This window comes from Lolium perenne, chromosome 3, assembly GCF_019359855.2.
Source record: "Lolium perenne isolate Kyuss_39 chromosome 3, Kyuss_2.0, whole genome shotgun sequence".
NCBI lineage: Eukaryota > Viridiplantae > Streptophyta > Magnoliopsida > Poales > Poaceae > Lolium > Lolium perenne.
This window is the reverse complement of record NC_067246.2, coordinates 7,923,097-7,943,181: the sequence shown is the minus strand read 5'-3', so window position 1 is coordinate 7,943,181 and position 20,085 is coordinate 7,923,097. Positions and strand designations below refer to the sequence as shown.

The window sequence follows — 20,085 nt, the reverse complement described above, 5'->3', positions numbered from 1 at the left end:
ATTGTGGCTTTTTTTTTTTTTTCTCTGTCAACACTGCTATCGTACCTAATTGGCTCACACATATGCATATATAAATCCAAATTGTTTTTTCACTTAATCATGTGCCTTTCAGGCCTACTTGCATAGCTGTAATGAGCATGTTTGTGTGATAGCCTACTAAGTGATGAGATCTCTATGAACTATGGCACACCTCTGTACTGTCATTGGCTTGCTTGGTACTACTTGTTACTCAAATGTCCTGATAGTTAACTGCAAAAAGGATAGTGTTTTTTCCAGTCTTTTCATAACCCGGTAAGCAAACATGAATAAATAAATTATGAGCTTTGCTGGAACCTTTATTATATTTTAGTGTTGTTACATAGCTCACGTGTCAAATAACCTTGTAAGCATGTTGTTTACTTATAGTTCATTCTGTATAAGAATGTAAAGAGTCATTTGTTAGATGTACATCTCACAGATCTTGAAGACAACCCAGTTTCATTTTCAGTAGGATCCATAGCTTTTTATAATTGCCATGGTATTATAAATATTCTAAAGAGCCTACATGTATTACAACGCACTGTATGGCCCTGCATGATAAGAGTTCACATCATCTCCTAGTTGTGCATAGAATAAATGTCTTCATTATCCTTGTTCTGAACTTGTGATCCTGTTACTAATTGATGTTTGTCTTGATGGTATTATAGGCAAGTTGGTCGACTGTGGTTTCTCATTACCACCATCTGGTGTACCACGGCTCTGATGGGCCTACAGAACACCTCTGGTCCGCGTTGCCACCACCAACATCATGCTGCTTGTTGTCGCATGTCCCGCTTGATATTCCGGGAATGCATACGTTGAGGCCAAATCTGGGTAGGCTGAGGTGAGGATGTGATGGCGGTGCGCAGATGGCAAGAGGACGAGCGGGTGATGTCTGCCTAGGTTGTAGCAAGTCACCTGGTGAGCTACACATTTGTTATGTGACTTCCATCCAGTGGCTTTTAGCCAAAATTTTCTATTTGTATTATGGTGCAATTTTATTGTCTTTATATTTGCATGTACACCAAGGAGGTTTTGGACTGCACCAAGCGGTGGTTCCAGAACATGCTGAAGCGGGTCTTCGCCGGCGATGTCGCTGTGCAGGTTCTCATGGGACAGATGCGTACAGCAGTGGATATGGCGCCAATAAGAATGAACACAAGGTGAGCCCAGACTTTTGTGGAATATGGTGTGAAAAGGGATGTCTTTTACTAGATCAAAGAAGCTCAATCCGGATATTAGCTTCTTCAGACAGTTAGTTAGTGAATGCTAAAGATTTCGATGTGTTTGATTGTGTTTTTCTATGGCATGAAAAATTGCGTGTCTGGAAGTCGAGACCATATGTTGTCAAGTATGCCATGTTGGCAGCTCATTATAGCATATGTTGTTACAAAATTATTCATACTTAGAATACATAGTTGTTCATGTGATGTTTTTGGGGTAAGTTAACTCTAGCGCTTGGTGTATGAAATAGAAGTTCTCTGTTTTGGTGGTTCAGATTTAATTTTTAATGTCAAAAACTTTCGGTGATCCGCAAGTTGTGAGTCTTTGATCATTTGACATTGTTCTCGTTTGTTCGTTCATTCTGTGGTTCTCCCATTTCTTTGTCTTTGGCCTTGATCTTGCTAATGCCTTCACTATTTCTTGTGGATAGTTTTTAGTCTCGACAATGATGAAAAACATGAACAAAAAAACACCATCTTTCGGGACTGATTGGTTCATCCATGTGTCATGCTGTCAAATATGCAATTCTGATGTCCAATTTTGAAATTTTATATTTGTGTGTTTCAGAGTTGGCCCTTCACTATTTCATGCTTGCCTAGTGATGAAAAACCTTCTCATTATACCATAGTTTGGGCCGCTATGTGGCTATGCTTTTATTCTGCAGTTCTGGGGCTAAATTGAACATCTTTTTGATTTTCTTAAATAAATTGTCTATCAGTACTACGAACACGGTGGCAGTGGTGACGGCAATCGGCATGCTCACTATACTGCAAGCACGCATGATGTGCGTGAAGTGCTAAAACATCTGTTGCCTTGTTTACTTTATGTTTAGAGGATGGTGTGGTCGGGTGAGGAAGGGTTGATGGGGCGGCGGGGAGGAATTTTGGTGCCAAATTGAACATCTTTTTTGTTTTCTTAGAGCATCTAGCTATCAGTATATAATATTTTGTTTTGGGCATGCATTATTTTTATGAGCTTCACACCGGTGTAGGCAATGGTGCTGGTGAAGAGTTTAATTAAGCCACAAATCTACATGAAAAACTCTAGCTTGTGTTGTTTTGCTAGAAAACTCTCAACCATGAACCTCAGATGCTTGTGTATATTTTGCAGGCTAGTGATTTCATTCACAACCCAGACAACTCATACCAACATCAAATTCTCATCATCCTGCTCCAAAGCCGTCGGAAGCGTCAAGGAGGTATAGAATTTGGAACTAAATCTGATTGATCCCCCTTTGCCGTCAGCTGCTTCGTTATGAAATATTTCCGCATGTCCTTGTCAATTGCGAATGCAGATGGGTCTTATTCTTCCTTGTGATGGCGTTGATGTGGTAGGTGCTGGACTCGCTGTTCCAATCGCTGGGGCATTCTACAGCTTGGTGCACGCCGGAGGAGTGTCCCGGCTGGTCTGAAATCCTCAAGCACCTAATGTAAGTTATCCACTCCTTGATCTGTTTTTCACTAGTTTGATGTGTTTGTGCTTTCCTGAATAACTACTCATGGGAAATTGGTGTTTTCAGTCTCCAAGATACATCTCTCATGAGAATGTCTCATAAAGTTAATACAAAATACATCTTTTTAGAAAGTATATGCTACTTCCAAAGTTTCCCTGCATGACATCTTCCTGCATCTCTTGTCTTGTTTGGTTCATGATTTTCCGGTGACAAAAACTTACTAATCATACCATATTTCTAGATTGCATTACTGTATAATTTATATAGTGTTATTATGCAAGAGAATAAATGAAAGTGGTAACATTTGCAGACCGTTAAGAAATTGTTTGTGTGGACACTTTACTTATTGACAGAAACTGAAGTGTTACCCCAAATTGGAAGGTACAGAATGATAGTTACACATATAGAAACATGAGATATCTGCTATTGGATCTCTTTAATGTTGATCTCAATGGTTTTAAGAAATTTGACAACTTCTGTCAATGTTGTTGATGGCTACATTATAGCTATGAATGGGCAGATAGAGGCTTATGTAGGCAGCCCCTAGCTTTCCCAACTCCCAAGTCCAGCTGGGCCTACACTAGCTCGAAACTTTAAGGTTTGCACGGTTCTTTATTTCTATTCTGCTATTGTTTTTGCCATTATATACATCTAGCTATATCAACAAATAATTCATTATTTTTTGTATTTTATGGATGTCCTGGTATTTATATGTCCAACAATTCACTTTTCTTTTTTTCCCATTGGCATGCAAACGGGAAGTTGCATGAAGTAACCTGCTAGCCTTGCTGGTGCCATTTAGCATGAACAAATGGATTCCGAGATTTTGCATGTGTGCTTGAACAAGAGTCCTAGTGTAGGCCCCGATGAATCCCATATATGTAGTGCCCTTAGTTATAATCTATTCTTGGTTCTCCTGAAATCTGAGATAGTCAACGAAATATTATTTACCATAATACCATAATCTGGGATTGTTCCTTGCATCTAGAGATATTTTGCCGATATTGTGCTTAAAATAAATCTGTACTGTTTTGATGAAAGCTTTTAGATCTGCTGTAAACATTAATCGCTGACGTTGAGGATTTTGTGTGAAAAACTAAACAAGAAACTGAATTTTGTTGTTTCTCCCATGTATAGGCATGCAGAAGCCTTTGTCTATAATGCATGTATTATGTACTCCGGAGAATTATCCCGGGGTAAAAAGTCACTGTGTTACAGGAGAACTTAATTGTTTGGTACTCTTCGATTTATCATTTGTATTGTCAGTTCACTTGTGTTTCCTCTTGCAACTAGAACTAGCATCATAGCTAAGAAATTTAGTTCAGTTCTCAAGCGTGGACACATTCCACATTATGTACCTTCTGATGGTTTTGGTCTTGTATAGTTTTTCGAGCAATATAAGGGAGGAAAACACAGATGCTGGCGGCTGGAGCTCGTCTTTCTTCATTTCAACCTCCGGTTGCCGGTTGAAGAGGTTCACCTCGTCCTGGTCCTCGCCATTCACTGTGCGACCATCACCCCGGTTGCGATCTCCTCCATGTGGTGGTGGCTTCAGGCCATCGTCGCTTGTTGCTCTAGGTGAGATTCCTCCATCCCTGCTCTTCCTTTATCTTCCTTCTGCATGTGTGCTTCCTGGTGATTGTAAATTTCTCATTTATACTCTACACATATTGATTTGTCTCTCGAAGGCTGCCCCTAGCTATATATAGTTCTGCCGAAAGAAATGTACTTTAGTGCTTAAGCCTTTAATATATTGGAGGGTGTGGACATGCACATACACACTTATCATCCACGATGTTGTTATACTAACTTTGCTGATAATCCCCTTATCAAGTGCTTAGGGCAGCTTTTCTTTGGGAAGATGTGTTGAGTACTATTGAGCAAGTTATGATTTAATAATATGTGTCCATGTATATAGATGAAGCGCACATTCTTTTTTTTTTGAGCCAGATTACTTAATATGTGCTATTTTTACATACACAAATGATTTAGTCTGATTCATGCACTTTAGAATGATTCGCTGCTATAATCAAGTATATGTTCAAGATATTTTTGAGCTTTGATTTCACATGGAGTTATATCCACGGCACCTAGTTGCAAATGCATGCCAGTACATTAGGTAGAAGTAGTGTACGGTTATTCATGGAAATCATTGTTACATTCATCCTTTGTGCAAGACCCAGTGCACTTGGCCTGCGTGCCCTTTTGCCGCCCACCTAGGATGTTCAATGATTTGTAACTTTTATTCTCGGTTCCCTGACCTCCTAGGAGGAATGTAAGAAAAACAAAACTCTCCTTTTTCAATGAATGAAACGCAAAGGATTTTTGCATTTTCTCGAAAAAAAAGAAAAAAAAAACATTGTTGCTGTCTTGTTCATATCTGCTTTAGTTTTCTAATAATGTTCCAAATTTCCTTGCGCTCATAGTCGGAAATGTTAAAAGCCGACCTTTTTATTCAGCTTGTTTGGTGTTCAGGGATTTCCGCTGGGTGTTAAGTTTGAGCATGTTTGTGTTGGTTTAATATTGTCTGGTTGAATGAATCTGACAAGATCTATAAATTCTTGCAGGGTCAAGCACAGGGGAAGGACTGCGCAAAGGTCGTCGTATGGATGCGCTCGAGTTTGTCGTGATGGCGCCAAGTGCACTTGGCAAAGGTCAAGCTACCTGAGAGGTTAAATCCTCTCGATTTCTCATTTGATGCTCGTCAAGCGCAGGGCCATCCAACTTCTCATTTACGCCACAAAAAATTCTTTCTTTTTATTAGTTACAGAGAAACATCCTTACCAGTCCTACAAGGTAAAAATTCGCATTAGGTGCATACCAGAAGTTAACCATCTCTTTTGAAATAAAGATTATCCTTTTGTATAGATGAATGTATGTAACATAGTTTAGAAACCCTTGGTGTACATTGTTGTGACTCTTGAGCCACGATTCGTTGTAAGTGGCAAGTATGTTCACAGCATGTTTTGCATCATAGATTAGCAAATTAAATGGAAGTCTTTCAAACTTCTAACATAACATATATTGACAAGGTGTCCCATCATTTTAAAATTTTCTTGCTTAGATTAGAAGGACACGTGCAACTTCTTTTCTTGCAGTAACATGACATTTGTAACTATATATTGTGTACATAAATTTACTTGGTAATTGGCAACTGTATGAATGTTTTTTTAAATCAAAAATTGTAATTATGGATGAGATACATGCATATAATACTTAGTCCTCGCTTACTAAACTGTTGTCTGACTAATGACCTTGAATTTATGAGTGAACTGTATGTGTGTATGTGTCTGTCGGTATTTCAAAACACCCACAAAACGGTACCAAGTTAGTACTTCTGAATACACCACATGTATTGTGTTTCCTGAATGCAAGGCAAGCACAATGAAAACTCACTTAATGTGCTTGACAGGTGACGTCGGCTGCTGGGGGAGCTTCTGGATCCTCCATTAGTCTAGTGAACCAACCACAATATGCTGATTTCATTACTTGGTTTCAACAATCGCTGTTGCAACCTGAATTGGATCTTTAATTGGTTAATTAAAATCTTTATCAACCAATACATATTCTATAGTAGTGCTCTTTTCAAGTTTATCTGTGTCACTAGTCAGCTACCATATGCTATTTTCAAATTTATTTGTGTCACTGCTCATGCTCCGTGCTATGACATGTATCTATGCATACTACCGAAGGAACTTAGCATGTGAGCCTGACGTTGGAGTGATGGATTTCTGTGCATATTTGCATATAACTAGAACATATTCGTAAGTGTTCAGCCCGAAGGGCATCGTTGAGTTGGCTATGACATGTATGTATGCACACTACCGAAGGAACTTAGCATGTGAGCCTGACGTTGGAGTGATGGATTTCTGTGCATATTTGCATATAACTAGAACATATTCGTAAGTGTTCAGCCCAAAGGGCATCGTTGAGTTGGATGTCTACTCTTTATATATGGGTGTAGAAAAAATGATATTAGCTCATCTTTGATGCTATGGAACTCGTGTAGTAGTTTGTAAAGTTGGATCTCTACTTAATCATTTTTGATGCTGGAATTGTTCCAACCATGTCATGATGAAAGTGTATCTGCTTGTATGTTTTCTCTTAGTATTTATTTATTCTTCTCTATCCGTCATAACTTTCATGTTTTGTTTTGACTTTTGGGGCTTCTTATTTTAATCGATGGTAATGTCCATCCATACTTTGCAGGGAAGCAGAGCTAAAGTGTAGCTAGAGCTGGACAGATCCGACGTTACGTGGCCGTGCGTTATTGCCACTGCTAGGCTAGCTGTGGCCTCCCTCGCCTCACACAAGGTAGTAGGCCTTGGTCTCTACTACTTCCATTACCTCCGGGAGAGATGGCAACAAGCTCACCACGCCTCAGCCATGGTCTTGTTCGACGCCTCAGTGTTTTAGGTAAGCCTTGATATGGATCACTTGAAGGAGGTGTTGGGGAAAGTTGGAGAAGATACAGGAGCCCAAGATGGCTAGTGATGGACGATATTGTTGCACATCACATCCAGGTAGGAGTTGAGCATCCCTAACCGCTTGTCAGCTTTGTGTGTTCTTCGACTGCCAAACCTTTTTTACTCTTAGCAATGGTAAAAATTGGTGAGCATTTCTTGTCCGTTGTCCTACATGTAATTGGCGAGCCGAGCCTTCTTTGGCCAGTGGTAGCTAGACGTGATGCCGGATCTATCGGCTGCCGTGGCGGGTTACACTTTATGCAGCAGCAGTGGAGGAGCAGGGGTGGCCAAGAGGAAGCCTTGGCTGTGGGAAGTATAATTTTTTTGTAACCTGGGAATGGATGGTGCTTCTCTGATCTAAGCATGCTACATGTGTTAAGTAGCTACTATAAATGTTGTCATAATCTAGCTTAGCTAGCGTTTCCATGGATGCTTGCAAGTCTCTATTGTTACAATGTAACTTTCTCATTTCTGCTCTATTCTAATATGGAGCTATTTTTAATGATTCGCCATTAGTTCTGTAGCTACCGAATTATGATATCTTCCCTTTGCTGAACTGTATTTTTGAGCCGTGGCCTATGCCAACCTGGGCATGCTCTATAGTGTGGTTGACACCCTAATTCTTTTGTATGTGATGAGACATGTGTATCGATCCAAGCAGTAGATTCTCCCGAGTTGTGAAACGACTACAAGATCTTGGCTCCTCCTAATCACCCGAATACTGTATATGAGGAGCACCCCATTTGAGGTAGTTACTGTATTTTCAGGAAACTAATCACTGAATTTTAGGAAATAAAAAACGTAATAGCTGCATGAAACCTACTATTAAGGAAAAAATCATGGTTTCTTTAACCGAAGGAGAGCAAGGAAAGCAAATCCCTACCCAAACAAACGGTGAAACAAAAAAAATCCCTTTTATCTCGCCGTACTGTGTGTGGCATAAATTGCCTTGGAGTTAATGCTCTTCCAAACAAACTCACGACCAGAAAATCAGGCATCCTTCCAGCTATCCACGATTCCTGGGAATGAGATTGATGGCCCCATATAATTAGCTTCCACGATTTCCTGGGAATGAGATTTCCTTATATGACGTGACTTTTGTCCATGTCACCAATCCGTGGCAACACGCAATCTGGGCGGTCGATCATCAAGTAAAAGCATCTCTTTGATGGTTATGGATGGATGGATTGGAATAGAAGCTATCGACAAGAAACGGCGGGAGGCGAAAAGCAACGACGAAAAAGTGGCGCCAGTTTCCCGAGATTTGAACCTTGACCTTTCTCTATAAATATGAGATGGGGTTGAGCCAACGCGTGCGTCGTGTGTGACGACTTAGACTTAGACTTAGACTTAGACTTAGACTTAGACTTAGACTTAGACTTAGACTTAGACTTAGACTTAGACTCTTTACTCGTCGAGGAGAGGAGAGGAGATGAGACTCTGCCTTGACCATCGTAGCGTCTTCTCGCCTGATAAGTCGTGGTCCGTGAGGCGCAGTTGTAGGCGGTGGTTGCCATCGTCGGATGGATCTCAGGTTGTGAGCTATCATTCACCCAGGAGGTATGCATGCACGCGCCTTTTGTTTCCATGTTCCGTACAATCTCTTCGGTTGGTTCAATTGCCTTGTTCGATCTATTGACGGATGGATCCGTGGAGTTTGTTGTAGTTGCGATCGATGCGGACTTTGAAAGGCCCGTTGGAGCGGGAGGAGAAAAAAAAGGAGAAGCGATCGATGGATGGATGGACGGTGTACGTCCGGCGGGCGAACCGATCGACGAAACGGTGCGTTTTACAAACTTCTATTTTTCTTTTGCTTCTATTTTTGAATCCAGTGGCCCATCCCGATTGATGAAACCTCAATTGATTAATTAGTTCTTGCGCGCGTGAACAATTTGCGTCCATACTCATCACCCCATGATTTGTTGCTTCATGGCGATCAAACATACACGCGCGTGCAGGCGAGGCAAACTTCCGTACTGCAAGTACGCCTGCAATGTGAGACGGGGCGATGCGATTCAGTAACATCGCTTTTCATAGTTGGCAATGAAGATTTGAGTCCAACAAGAACAAAACGTGCAACTAGACTTTCTTTGAACAAATATGAGCATTTCATAAATTAAATTAGTTTGCAACAGTTATTTACATAGCCCAAGTTACAGCCTCCCAGAAAGCTGTAACGTTTCGCTTCGTGTTCCCGAACTGGACGAGAGAAAAAGCTCCAAACTGCATCTAATGGCGTCCACCGGTCCAACTCCCCGGACGACCTCGCCGGCGTGCCTCACCATCTGCTTCCTTCACGCTGCCCCCGGATCCGCCCGAGGTAGGGGAGTTGTCGAACGGACGCCGGCCGAGACAGGGGAAGGGCGGAACGGACGCCGGCGCGGCCTATCAGCGGCGGCGAAGGCCGCCTGAGGAGAGACGGGGTCTCGGGAGGATAAACGCCAAGCGGGTTGGTCGCCGCCGGTCTACGAACATGTGCAGACGCGGATCGATAGATCGCCGCCCGTGGAAAGGAAAGCTCGGAGAAAGAAATTCAGCACTTCCGAAGCTCGCAAAGCTGAGACCCCGCTTTACATGTGGTGGAGGCACATAACGTGGCCGATGCTCGAACTTCTTCTGCGGGCTGCAGCGTAACTCATGTGCATCATAGTTCAGTGACGGGGTACCTCTCAGGTTCTTCTCACATACATCAGTTTTGTGTCCCATGAAGCCACAATGGGTGCAGTAGTACGGGAGCCGTTCATACTTTAGCTTAAAGACTTTTTTCTCCTGGGGCTTCCCCTTCACACCTGTAGTTATGTGTGTTTGTAGACGTCTGTCATATGGTAGCAACACCCTCACACGGAGATACTCCTTTTTGTGCTGCTCGCTTGCCGGAACATCTACCTCCATAGCTTCGCCCAGCCCATCGCCGTACCTCATACCCCAGGTCTTGTCCTGCTTCCCCCATGGCACGTCATATATCTTCACCCAAATCGGAACAGAATTCAGCACCGTCTCCGAAGGCTGCTTTGCTGGGACCATATCAGTGACAATCAGGGCGTTCCGGTTGAAAATCCATGGACCGCCCCGTTTCACAAAGTCATAGTCACCCTTCGAAAAGAGGGTGATCATGTAGTAGTTCTTCCCCTTCTCCGAGTACTCGATTCCAGTTCTCGGATGCCAGACCTCCTCTATGAAATAGTTGAACATGGCCTTCGTGTTTGGTTTGAACGACGCCATATACCTAGCCAGTAGATCCCAGGTTTTCCGTTCACTCGGCGCAGGCTTCACTTCATCTTCTTCCTCAAATTCCAAATACACGTCATCTTCTCTGTCCACAGTCCCTTTTCTCATCGTGCCCGCACCCTGCCTGAACCCAGCCTCCTCTGTCCCATCATCATCATCCCAATTACCATCCTCTTCCTCCCTCTGGCTCGAATCGCAGAGCGCTTGGCGCCATTGCCGCGAGTCCGCTGAAGCACCGCCTAAAAGCTTCGGGTGGGCAGGTCCCTCACCGGGACCCCCTTTTTCACCTCCACTTCTCGACGGCGCCATCAGTAGACCGGCGACCCTGGTAGGCGCCTGAACTCGCTCACCTCGATCATCGCCAGAGTGGCCAGTATCCTGATGATCCTGGTTGCTTGCAGCGGCCGCTGCTTGCAGATTGTTGCGGAATTCCTCGCCCGACAAGCCTCTCCTTCCTCCCTTCGCAGCTTCCATCTGGCGTGCAGACTTGCAGAATTCGACGAGGCTGGGTGAACTCCCCGATCTGAAGGGGTTATGGCGTTCGTGATCTTGGCGCCCCGGCAGATGAGATCTTATAGTCTCTCCCACCGCCGTTTCCAAACCGTAACGGGCCTGGACTCTCTCCTGATCCTTCTTCCCTTCGCGTCTCGTAACGCGTAGCAACTCTCTCGCCGCTTTACGGCGAACCGATGGACTCTCATAGGCCGGCGGTGGCGGCGGCAGGGCCAGATCGCCCCGATCGCCCTCGTCGCCCATGCTCCGTCTTTTTCGCGAACCGTTTCGCAGGGTCTAGTCGTTATTTTTCAAATCCAGATATGTCAGTTTAGTGGAATTCACAAGTACTCCACATACTATTGTTTCATCCAACATATTATCTTGAAGCATTAGCACCCTCAGTTTCAGCGGATCACCAATAGAAGAAAACTTCTTCATCCCGTTGAACATTAGTGAGATGTATTCTGCACTGCTCCAGGGGATGCTAAATTTTTCATCTGGACCAACTCCTGCACGGACAAACCAGTTGCCATTGTTCTCACCGCAGCCACAAGATATCCATAAAGACATATCACGAATCACATCATGTAGTTTGACATGATCATTCCATTCTTCACAGTCTTCTAACAAACATGCACATGTAAGGTCGCTCATCAGACTATAAGCTTTTGTGTAGGAACTTTGTATGTCCTCCTCATTCACATAACCTAGGCCAATCCAACATTGAGCGAGCTCTTTCCTGTGAATCGCCTGATCCTCAGGCCACAATGAACAGGTCAAGAGACAGTTCTTCAACCTATCACTTTTTAAGTTATCATAGCTAAACATGATCTTTTTGAAAACTTCTTCCTCCATCTTCAGGGGGTCTTCATTTGTGTCACTGCAGCATGACTTTTTCATATGTTGGATGGCAGAATCCCATTGTTCCGGACAAAATTTCCAAGACATTGCCCTTCCCACAGTTACCAAAGCTAAAGGCAAGCCCTTCATTTCAGTCACAAGTATTCTTGCACGATCTTCAATACCAGGAGAAAAAAGAGTTTGGTCTCCGACCTTCTCTCTGAATAGCTCCCACGCCTCATTCTCCTGCATATATGGAACTTTAATCTGTTTTTTCACCTCCATCCAACCACAAACGGATGTAAATCTTGTTGTGAGCACAACTTTTCTCTAGAATTTGTTCACAGGTTCAATTCCAAGGGGATGTGGTATGCCAACTACTTCTAGATCAATTCTTTCCCAAAGGTCATCCAATAGTATAAGAAAGCTTTTATTTTCCAGGAAGTCACGGATCATGCCACTTTGGGTTCTCACATTACCATCCCCTTTCAATTTTAGCTCGTCTAATATTTGTGTTTGGACCTTTAACACTGAACACTCCTTGGACGCTGTCACCCATATAATAGTCATCCTTCCTCTGAAAAAACCCTGGTGTTTTTTTAGAAGATGTGTTTTTCCCACTCCACCCAGAAAAGCCAAAATTAGCTTTGTATAAAAAATTTAGCGGGCCGAACTGCGTGTGTTGGAGATGCTTTTATTGTTGAGCGCATTGTCTGGCTTAGTCATTCTCGTGGCGAACTAAACAAGCAAGAGCAAGAGCAGACATCAGTGATAACTATAAGCACAAGGGTTAGCTTCGAAGTAACCTACACGGTGCGATCTTTACATAGTGAGCACAGAGGCACAACAGGAGCAGGTCAAACAGTGAGCAAGGCACCCTAAAGTAGTTCCAACTATTAATCTCTATGTCTACCATCTTACTGCCACTAAATACCTAGCTACAAAACAGGATGTTAAATCAGCAGGCACGCAAGCAGGTGTACCACCATGCGCACTAGCCTACAAGATGATACTCGGAGTTCATCTTATGCAGAGGATGATAGCATCAATCTTTCTTGAGGAAACTGTGCAGCTTCGTCAGAAACACGAGATTATTCCGCGTGTCCTTGCTTGCTGTCTTCGGCAAGACGCGCCTGTCTTTGCTGATCATGTACTCGTGCAACAGCTTTGTGGCCGTAGGCGTGATACCGCGCAGCTCCAGATACTTATGGAACGTCTCCTGCAGGTTCTTATCCAGCTCACTGCACGCACCAACAACCAAAGAACAGTTAGCAAGCAGTTAATCCAAGTTTTTGGCTTTACAGAAATCAAATTGTCCAAGGGTGCTAGGTTTAGTCGGCTGCTCTACTTACTGGAAATCAGGGCCCTCGTCGTATGTGACTGCATCGCCTTCGTCAGCCCCTAGTGACTTCCGCCTCATGGACAAGCTCTCAATGACGATATCATCAGGATTAGCAGTGCAGGTGAATACCAGGCCTGAGCCATCACCCTTGGAGACAGTGACCCTGACAGGTAGGCTGTATTTTTCTGGGGGTGCATTGCCTTCATCTTCCTGATTCTCCTTCAAAGATGACAGCAGACCCTCATTGTCCTTCCCATCCTGGTCAAGTTTGGGCGTGGAAACCAAGACCTCAATCGTCTCGCCCTTTAAACTTCTTGTAAGAGTAAGCTCAGTAAGCCCCTCATTTTCGCTGATTTCAAAAGGGAAGTCACTCGAATTCTCCTCAACCTGTTTCAAGATGAGCAAAAGTAGAGTCAGAGAGTACAACAACGACTACAAAAGGTCGGAGCTTGAGGCATTAAGTCTCCAACCAGAGGCACTACGTTGCCTTGCTCCCATACACATTCAGAGCAAAAAGGTGAAAAAAGGACTTGTGTGATGCGTGAAGATGACAGTTCAAAAACAAGGCCAAAATTTGCGAAACACTAGCACTCTGCCTTCTTCTCCCTTTGTTTTCATGTCCCTCTTCTCCTCGATCCCTTCCCTTCCCCCCTCAACTCCCCTAGTGCCACCGCAGGTCTCATCATTTATCCGCCTCTATGGCTGCCTCCCATCCCACAGAACCAGTGCTACACTGGACGAAGGGAAGAGTGGCCACGCTTCTATGGCTGCTTCCCACCCCACATCACCAGCACTGAACGCCGAGCCTGGGGAATAGTGGACACGCAAGGGCCAGCAAAATCCACCACCAACATTGCCATCTCTGTAGCCGCCACAGCCCCACCCACTCTGTCCCAACATCAGGGCAACCACACAGAAACCACACAAAGTGGGGAAGCAGCAGACTGGGACTTGCTATTACTGAAAACAGTCGCATGCCCGATATGGCCAGTGAAATTACTGCGGAAATTGATTAGTAAATGAGTATTCTATAATGATTATGGTGAAGCATGAAAATCAGCGCTATAGCTATTATGTGATGATGTACTGTTATGTTCTCCTAAATATACGTGCTTCCCATACGTGGTCCCCTTTTACCATGCTTTTACAAGCACATAAACTGCAGCCCAATTCGCAAGCTCAGCACCTTTGCCATGAGTGCTCTTTCACAGTGGGAGTCCGGGACTCAGTGCTCGCTTCATTCAACCTTCCGGTACCCACGGCGGCCATGACAGCAGGCAGAGATTTCGATGGATGGTGGCTTGAGTACATCGCCGCTGTCACGAAGATAAAGAAAAGAACCGCGAGCGGGATCATCATATACATCACATGGGGACCCCAAACTCCCCATGTGATGTATATGATGATCCCGCTCGCGGTTCTTTTCTTTACATACATGTAGCGCGCACAAATGGGGAGTTGAGGATGTGGCGCGCCTTGTGCGCGATGAGATTGAGCAGTGGGCCTATGCCTGTTCAGGCTAGAGCTTTTTTACCCCTTGCGGGGGGTTTTGCCGGTTTGGGCCTCTTTTCTTTTATCTAATCTCCTTTGAGATCCCCACGTAATATTTGCTTTCCAATCAATCGAATGGCATAGCGCCTGCCTTTAACCCTCAAAAACTGCAGAAGATATGCATATAGTGAAGTTCATGTATTGAATGCAGCTTTTTTGGTCACGTGCAAGCTACTATTTCCAGACATGGTTGCTCCCCTGTTCTATGCGGTTCTTTAGGTAGTCATATTTCGATAGTATTCATTTCTTTTTCCAGTTACACTCTGTGGTTGCCAGTAATAGCTAAAAAAGAATCTCTTGATGATGCAAAGTTGTATGTTAATGAAGGATCTTAAATGTCGGACTGGTGCCTAAAGGTTTACCCTGTACAATGCCAATACATTAATAGGTTTGCTTTTGTCTAAGCAAAAACAAGGCGTGCATGGAGTGAATGCAGTCAAGACTAATGTTTAAGAAAAAATGCAGCTATGCATGCTTCTCAGGTCTCACTTGTATTATTTGACCAAGATGAAATTTGAGCCCAGTGTTCTAGTTTATAGGTTGGGTCAAGATTGCTTCTCTTTATATTAGTGTTGACAAGATGGTGATGACAACATGGAGCTAAAACTCTACACTGTTTGGTGTCACAGGTGCAGGAGGAATGGAAATCTATACTAGCAAGATGGAAGAATCGCATTATTCGCATGTGGTTAATCTATAGGCAAGGACCAATCCGATACTAGCGCAATTTCGCCTAGAAATCGTCCGTCCCTCGAGTAGCAGGGGGCAGATTGTGGGGTGCACGTACCAGGCCGCGGTGCTGGGAGCGTATGACGTTGTCGATGACGCGGAGGATCTCGCCGTCGTGGGTGGCGGCGCGCGCGGAGTCGGCCTTGTCGCGCACGGAGCCGCCGGAGTAGTTCTTGTCGGCCTGGGCGGAGGCCGATATGTCGCGGAGGCAGGCGACGAAGGCCTTGTACTCCGCCTTGGAGGAGAAGCGCGCTGCTGGGGCGGGAGCGGGCCGGAGGAGCGGCGCGGCGGCGGGGCGGAGGAGAGCGGCGGCGCGGCGGGCGGCGTGCAGGGCCATGGCGCGGCGGCGGGCGACCGAGGTTTAGGCGAGTTCGATTCGAGGGCTGTGTCTCTAGTCTAGCCTATATGGGATCCGACACGACCTGGGTCCGAGTCGAACTACCTTTCCGGTAGGAATACGGGGCGTAGAAAAGGAGAATACGTACATACATACAGGAAACTGTACAAATGTGTGTTCGTTCCAGATTTGGCCTTGGATTCGGAATCACATTTTGTTTTTGCATAATATTGCGAGCGGGGGGACGCAGGATTGTAACAATGTGCCCACATGATAAGAGGAAAAGCAATCGTAACACTACCAAGTTAATCATCTGGCGGTTTTTGGCCGGAGAGCGATCGGGGTCGCGGGCGGAGGGAGGCAGAGGAGGCGCGAGGGAAGAAGACTGGGTGGCGCGCGCGAGGGAGATCACGGAACTACCTGGAGTATTTGGCAGGACCGAACGAACCGAGTAGTGGATTCCCCGTCCTGGGCGGAACGAACCAAACCACATGGCCTGGCCTCGTCGTCCTCAATGGGTTTAGATGCATCCAAATTTTAGCAAAGTTAAGACATCCCCATTTATAGACAGAGGGAGTAGTATATTACAACAATTCGAAACATAGACGAAGAACCAGCAGCACAACCCGACAAGGACGCCCGACTGAATTAGCAAAAGATGAGCCACATCACATAGCCAGGCCATGTCGTCCTCACCGGCGACTCACCATCCCCTGCACCAGACGACCAATGCAGAGTTTCAGCATTGCAGCACTAACATATATACGGTCTCCTAGCAAGCTTTCTCACCAATTCAACTACACATGTGGAATTATTACTGTAAACATCACGGGATTGCTTTTCTCCTACCAACAATAAAAGCTTGGAATTACAAACAGCCTGACATTACCAACAAGCAATCTACTTAACATCATATTTCAAAAGAGCTTCATGCACATACAACATATTGTAAAAGACACAGGCCCTTTTTTTTTCAAAACCAAAACAAAGCTTCCGAAGATCGACCAGCAATGATGTAGACACAAAACTGGAGTCTCCAGGCCAAGCAATGAGCATGTGACTCTAAACGTCACAGTATTCTCTCCTATACTTAACAATAAAACATAAAGATTTCATACGGCCTAAAATTACCAACAATCCACCCTGGCTCAGCGTCCCAGAAGCTACCTACCACCACCGGACAATGCACAAGGCTCAGCCACCAGCACTTCCTCTGTCCACCACCTGCATTGATTTCAAAAAGCCAAAACATTCAGGTAAGTAAACAGAGACGGACCGACCACATCAACACTAGTTTCACACATCATGCTTCAAAGGCACAAAGAATGGATTCAGGTCTAACCATGAACATAATTACGCTTGTAAAGCTTCTACCCGGGACTCTGGGAGGAGCAACTTTAATACGAAAATCACCAGTGTGCGTCGGCACGACGATGAAGCCGATGATGCTCAGCTTTCTTTCTTCACTCAGTTGCCATACCTCCAGCGGTGCTCCACCATCTTGTGTGCATGAGGCTCCACCTGCAAGATCACCAAAATCACAATCACATAAAGAACTGACATACCTAGTAAAGCGATAATCCACCTTAAGCACAACATTGATCTCACCATCACACTCAATGCTTGATGCAGCATCCAGATCACGAGCAGCTTCCTCCCACACGCGGAGCAAAGCATTAGCCATTCCACGGGTTTTGTAGCCTTCTGCAGAGTCAGGGTTGATCTTTAGATACAAGGACTGGTTAATCACAGGGAGCAACTACATAGGCTAATGAAAACCTGCTTAAGAACACCTGAAACTTTATTGTTTTCTGCGGCCAATACTACTGCACATGTTCTGAAATCCTCCAAGTCGTTATCCTGGTGCTCTACATTTAAAGAAAATGCAATGATATTAGTAGGCAGTAGCAACATAAATTCCACGAGTAACACTTAAACTCCTTTAACAAGAGTGTTAACAGAGACAGAGACCCCGGAATCAAACATTTTTTGTGGGTTTCCATTAAAGTATCAATCCAAGCTTGCCCATTAGCATCACATCTATTGTTCATATCACTAGTTGTTCATATTCTTGCTAGCATTCATCGATTAGCTCCGTTAATAGTTCACATCAGTACAACTAGTGAAAATATTCATCACCTTTGATATACACGCAAAGTTTTGAACATGAAAAGAACTCCACTCGCTGAAAATGAAAAGACGAGGATGAGAGGTCTCACTGACAGATGATCTGCATGGTGTGTTTGACGAAGCCAGTATGGTTGTACCCGAAGAAGGCCACTGTCGTCACCGCAACAGTGAGCACTTGAGGAGGACACCGTTGTATACAACATCCATAACACCAAAAGTATACACGGTTGCTGAGTTCGGATTCAGCCTTGGCCAACATCTTCTTCAAGTTTCCCTGACAAAAAAAAGAAAGACACAATTAGAGTAAATTCCACGCAATAATTTTAACCTTGTTGACCAAAAGGGGAAGTTTATCGGAACAAGACATATTAAACAGAATATATAATTAGTAAAAATAAACATCGCCATTAATCTGTTCTGATCAAGCATTTAATAAGAATCACCTTGAAGAAATAGTTTGTTGCAATGCATAGACAAGAGGGTGATGTTCAGAAAACAATATTGACTGCTCACTTTATGTACATTACACACTAGCATTTTTGCAGCAAGGTTGGCTCCTCAAGTTAATGAACCTCAAAGCTTGTTCTGATCTAATATGTGGATTAACTAGTCCTACTGGACATACTGAAAAGATATTATTGATTTCTCCTTTGAGTTAATTAAACAGGCAAGATTAATGTTCCAGTTTGACAAAGTACTCACACTTAGCAACAGTGTACTGCTGCAATTTGAGTCAAAGCACACAGGGACCATTAAATTCGGAAATCAAACCATTTGAACTATTGATGCTTAGTTGCTTTGCTTCTTCCAATTAATTAACCTCAAAGCTTGAACTGATCTAATCTATGAGTAAACTAGTACTGACAACGAACAAGTGTACCGACAACGAACAAAAATGCTTCCATATGTATCATCATTTCACGTTCAGGAAAACCACACCGCCATGCTTACCCATATCTCACAGCCACACGAGCACTCGAACTTGAGGGCCTACTGGGCCAGTATGTAGAACGTGTGCCTCGTCTTCCCATCCTCCAGCACAAAGGTCGGGAGCCGCCGTACATCCACCAAGCCACATAGCAGTGTCGATTCTTGTGGGCTCAGGTCTGAAAGAAAATTCACCGCAGCTTCACTGTCAACCTCAAATTGAAGTTCGGAGTGACGACAAATATGATGGGAAGAAAATGTGATAGTAAGAGGTGAATTGGACAGAAACAAGTATAGTGCTTGCATAGCACAACACCCAGGTTGCACCATGGTTTTAACAAGGTACTCCAAAAAAGAAGATACTGGTATTTTTGCAGCAAGGTTGGCTCCTTGAGTTAACTAACCGCTAGAGCTTGTGCTGGTCTACTCTATGGAGAAACTAGTCCTCCTGGGTAACACACTGACAGAAAATAAGTGTGCTGTTATCGAACTCTGTAAATGTATTTTCTTTGAAATGGACCAACAGGCATCAATCTAGGTAATTTACGTATCATATACATGGACAACCAAAGGCTCCCTAATTCTGATCTAAAATTATCTACGCACTGATATTGAGTTTCTAGCACACACGGACTGCAATTCCCAAATCAGAGCCCAGCTCCAGTCAAATCGAGATCAGCAAAATTATTTACTGGTTCGTTCTAGGGACTACAGAGAGACAGAGAGAGACACAGGGAGAGAGAGAGAGAGGGAGGGAGAAGAGGAGAGGCGCCTCACCGGCCACACTGGGGCGGACTTGTTCCCGGCGAGGTCGTGGGGAGAGACCGCCGGGACGCATCACGTCGGAGTACTGCCGCGGCGGAACAGCCTCGTGGAGGACACCGGGAAGGAGGTCTCCCCGTGGCGCGAGCTGCCGTACATCCACCAAGCCACATAGCAGTGTCGATTCTTGTGGGCTCAGGTCTGAAAGAAAATGCAACACAACTTCACTGTCAACCTCAAATTCAAGTTCGGAGTGACAAAAAATATGATGGGAAGAAAATGTGATATTAAGAGGTCAATTGGACAGAACAAGTATAGTGCTTGCATAGCACAGCCCCAGGTTGCATCATGGTTTTAACCAGGTACTCCAAAAAAGAAGATACTAGTAGCATCTTTTTGCAGCAAGGATGGCTCCTCCAGTTAATTAACCGCAAGAGCTTGTGCAGGTCTAATCTATGGAGAAACTAGTCCTCCTGGGTAACGCACTGACAGCACATACGTGTGCTGATTTCATACCATCTAAATGTATTTTCTTTGAATTGAACCAACAGGCATCAATCTAGGTAATTTACGTATCACATAC

At 44.3% G+C, this 20,085-nt stretch overlaps 1 protein-coding gene, 1 non-coding gene and 1 pseudogene across 2 annotated transcripts; 1 reads left to right on the top strand and 2 right to left on the bottom strand.

Moving 5' to 3' along the window:
- The first annotated feature begins 1,682 nt into the window (after nucleotides 1-1,682).
- LOC127325650 (small nucleolar RNA SNORD96 family) lies at nucleotides 1,683-1,778 on the top strand. The gene has a single exon (XR_007867321.1). It is a non-coding gene; the product is annotated as a small nucleolar RNA SNORD96 family (small nucleolar RNA).
- Nucleotides 1,779-11,178: 9,400 nt separating this feature from the next.
- LOC127325635 (probable disease resistance protein At1g61300) lies at nucleotides 11,179-12,345 on the bottom strand (annotated as a pseudogene).
- Nucleotides 12,346-12,648: 303 nt separating this feature from the next.
- On the bottom strand, nucleotides 12,649-15,732 carry LOC127325594 (uncharacterized protein At2g39795, mitochondrial-like). Its single transcript, XM_051352372.2, has 3 exons — nucleotides 15,405-15,732; nucleotides 13,077-13,453; nucleotides 12,649-12,965 (listed from the first exon to the last, which is right to left on the bottom strand). The coding sequence occupies exons 1-3, from the start codon at nucleotides 15,681-15,683 to the stop codon at nucleotides 12,770-12,772; spliced, it is 852 nt and encodes a 283-aa protein (XP_051208332.1). The 5' UTR covers nucleotides 15,684-15,732; the 3' UTR covers nucleotides 12,649-12,769.
- Nucleotides 15,733-20,085: the final 4,353 nt, after the last annotated feature.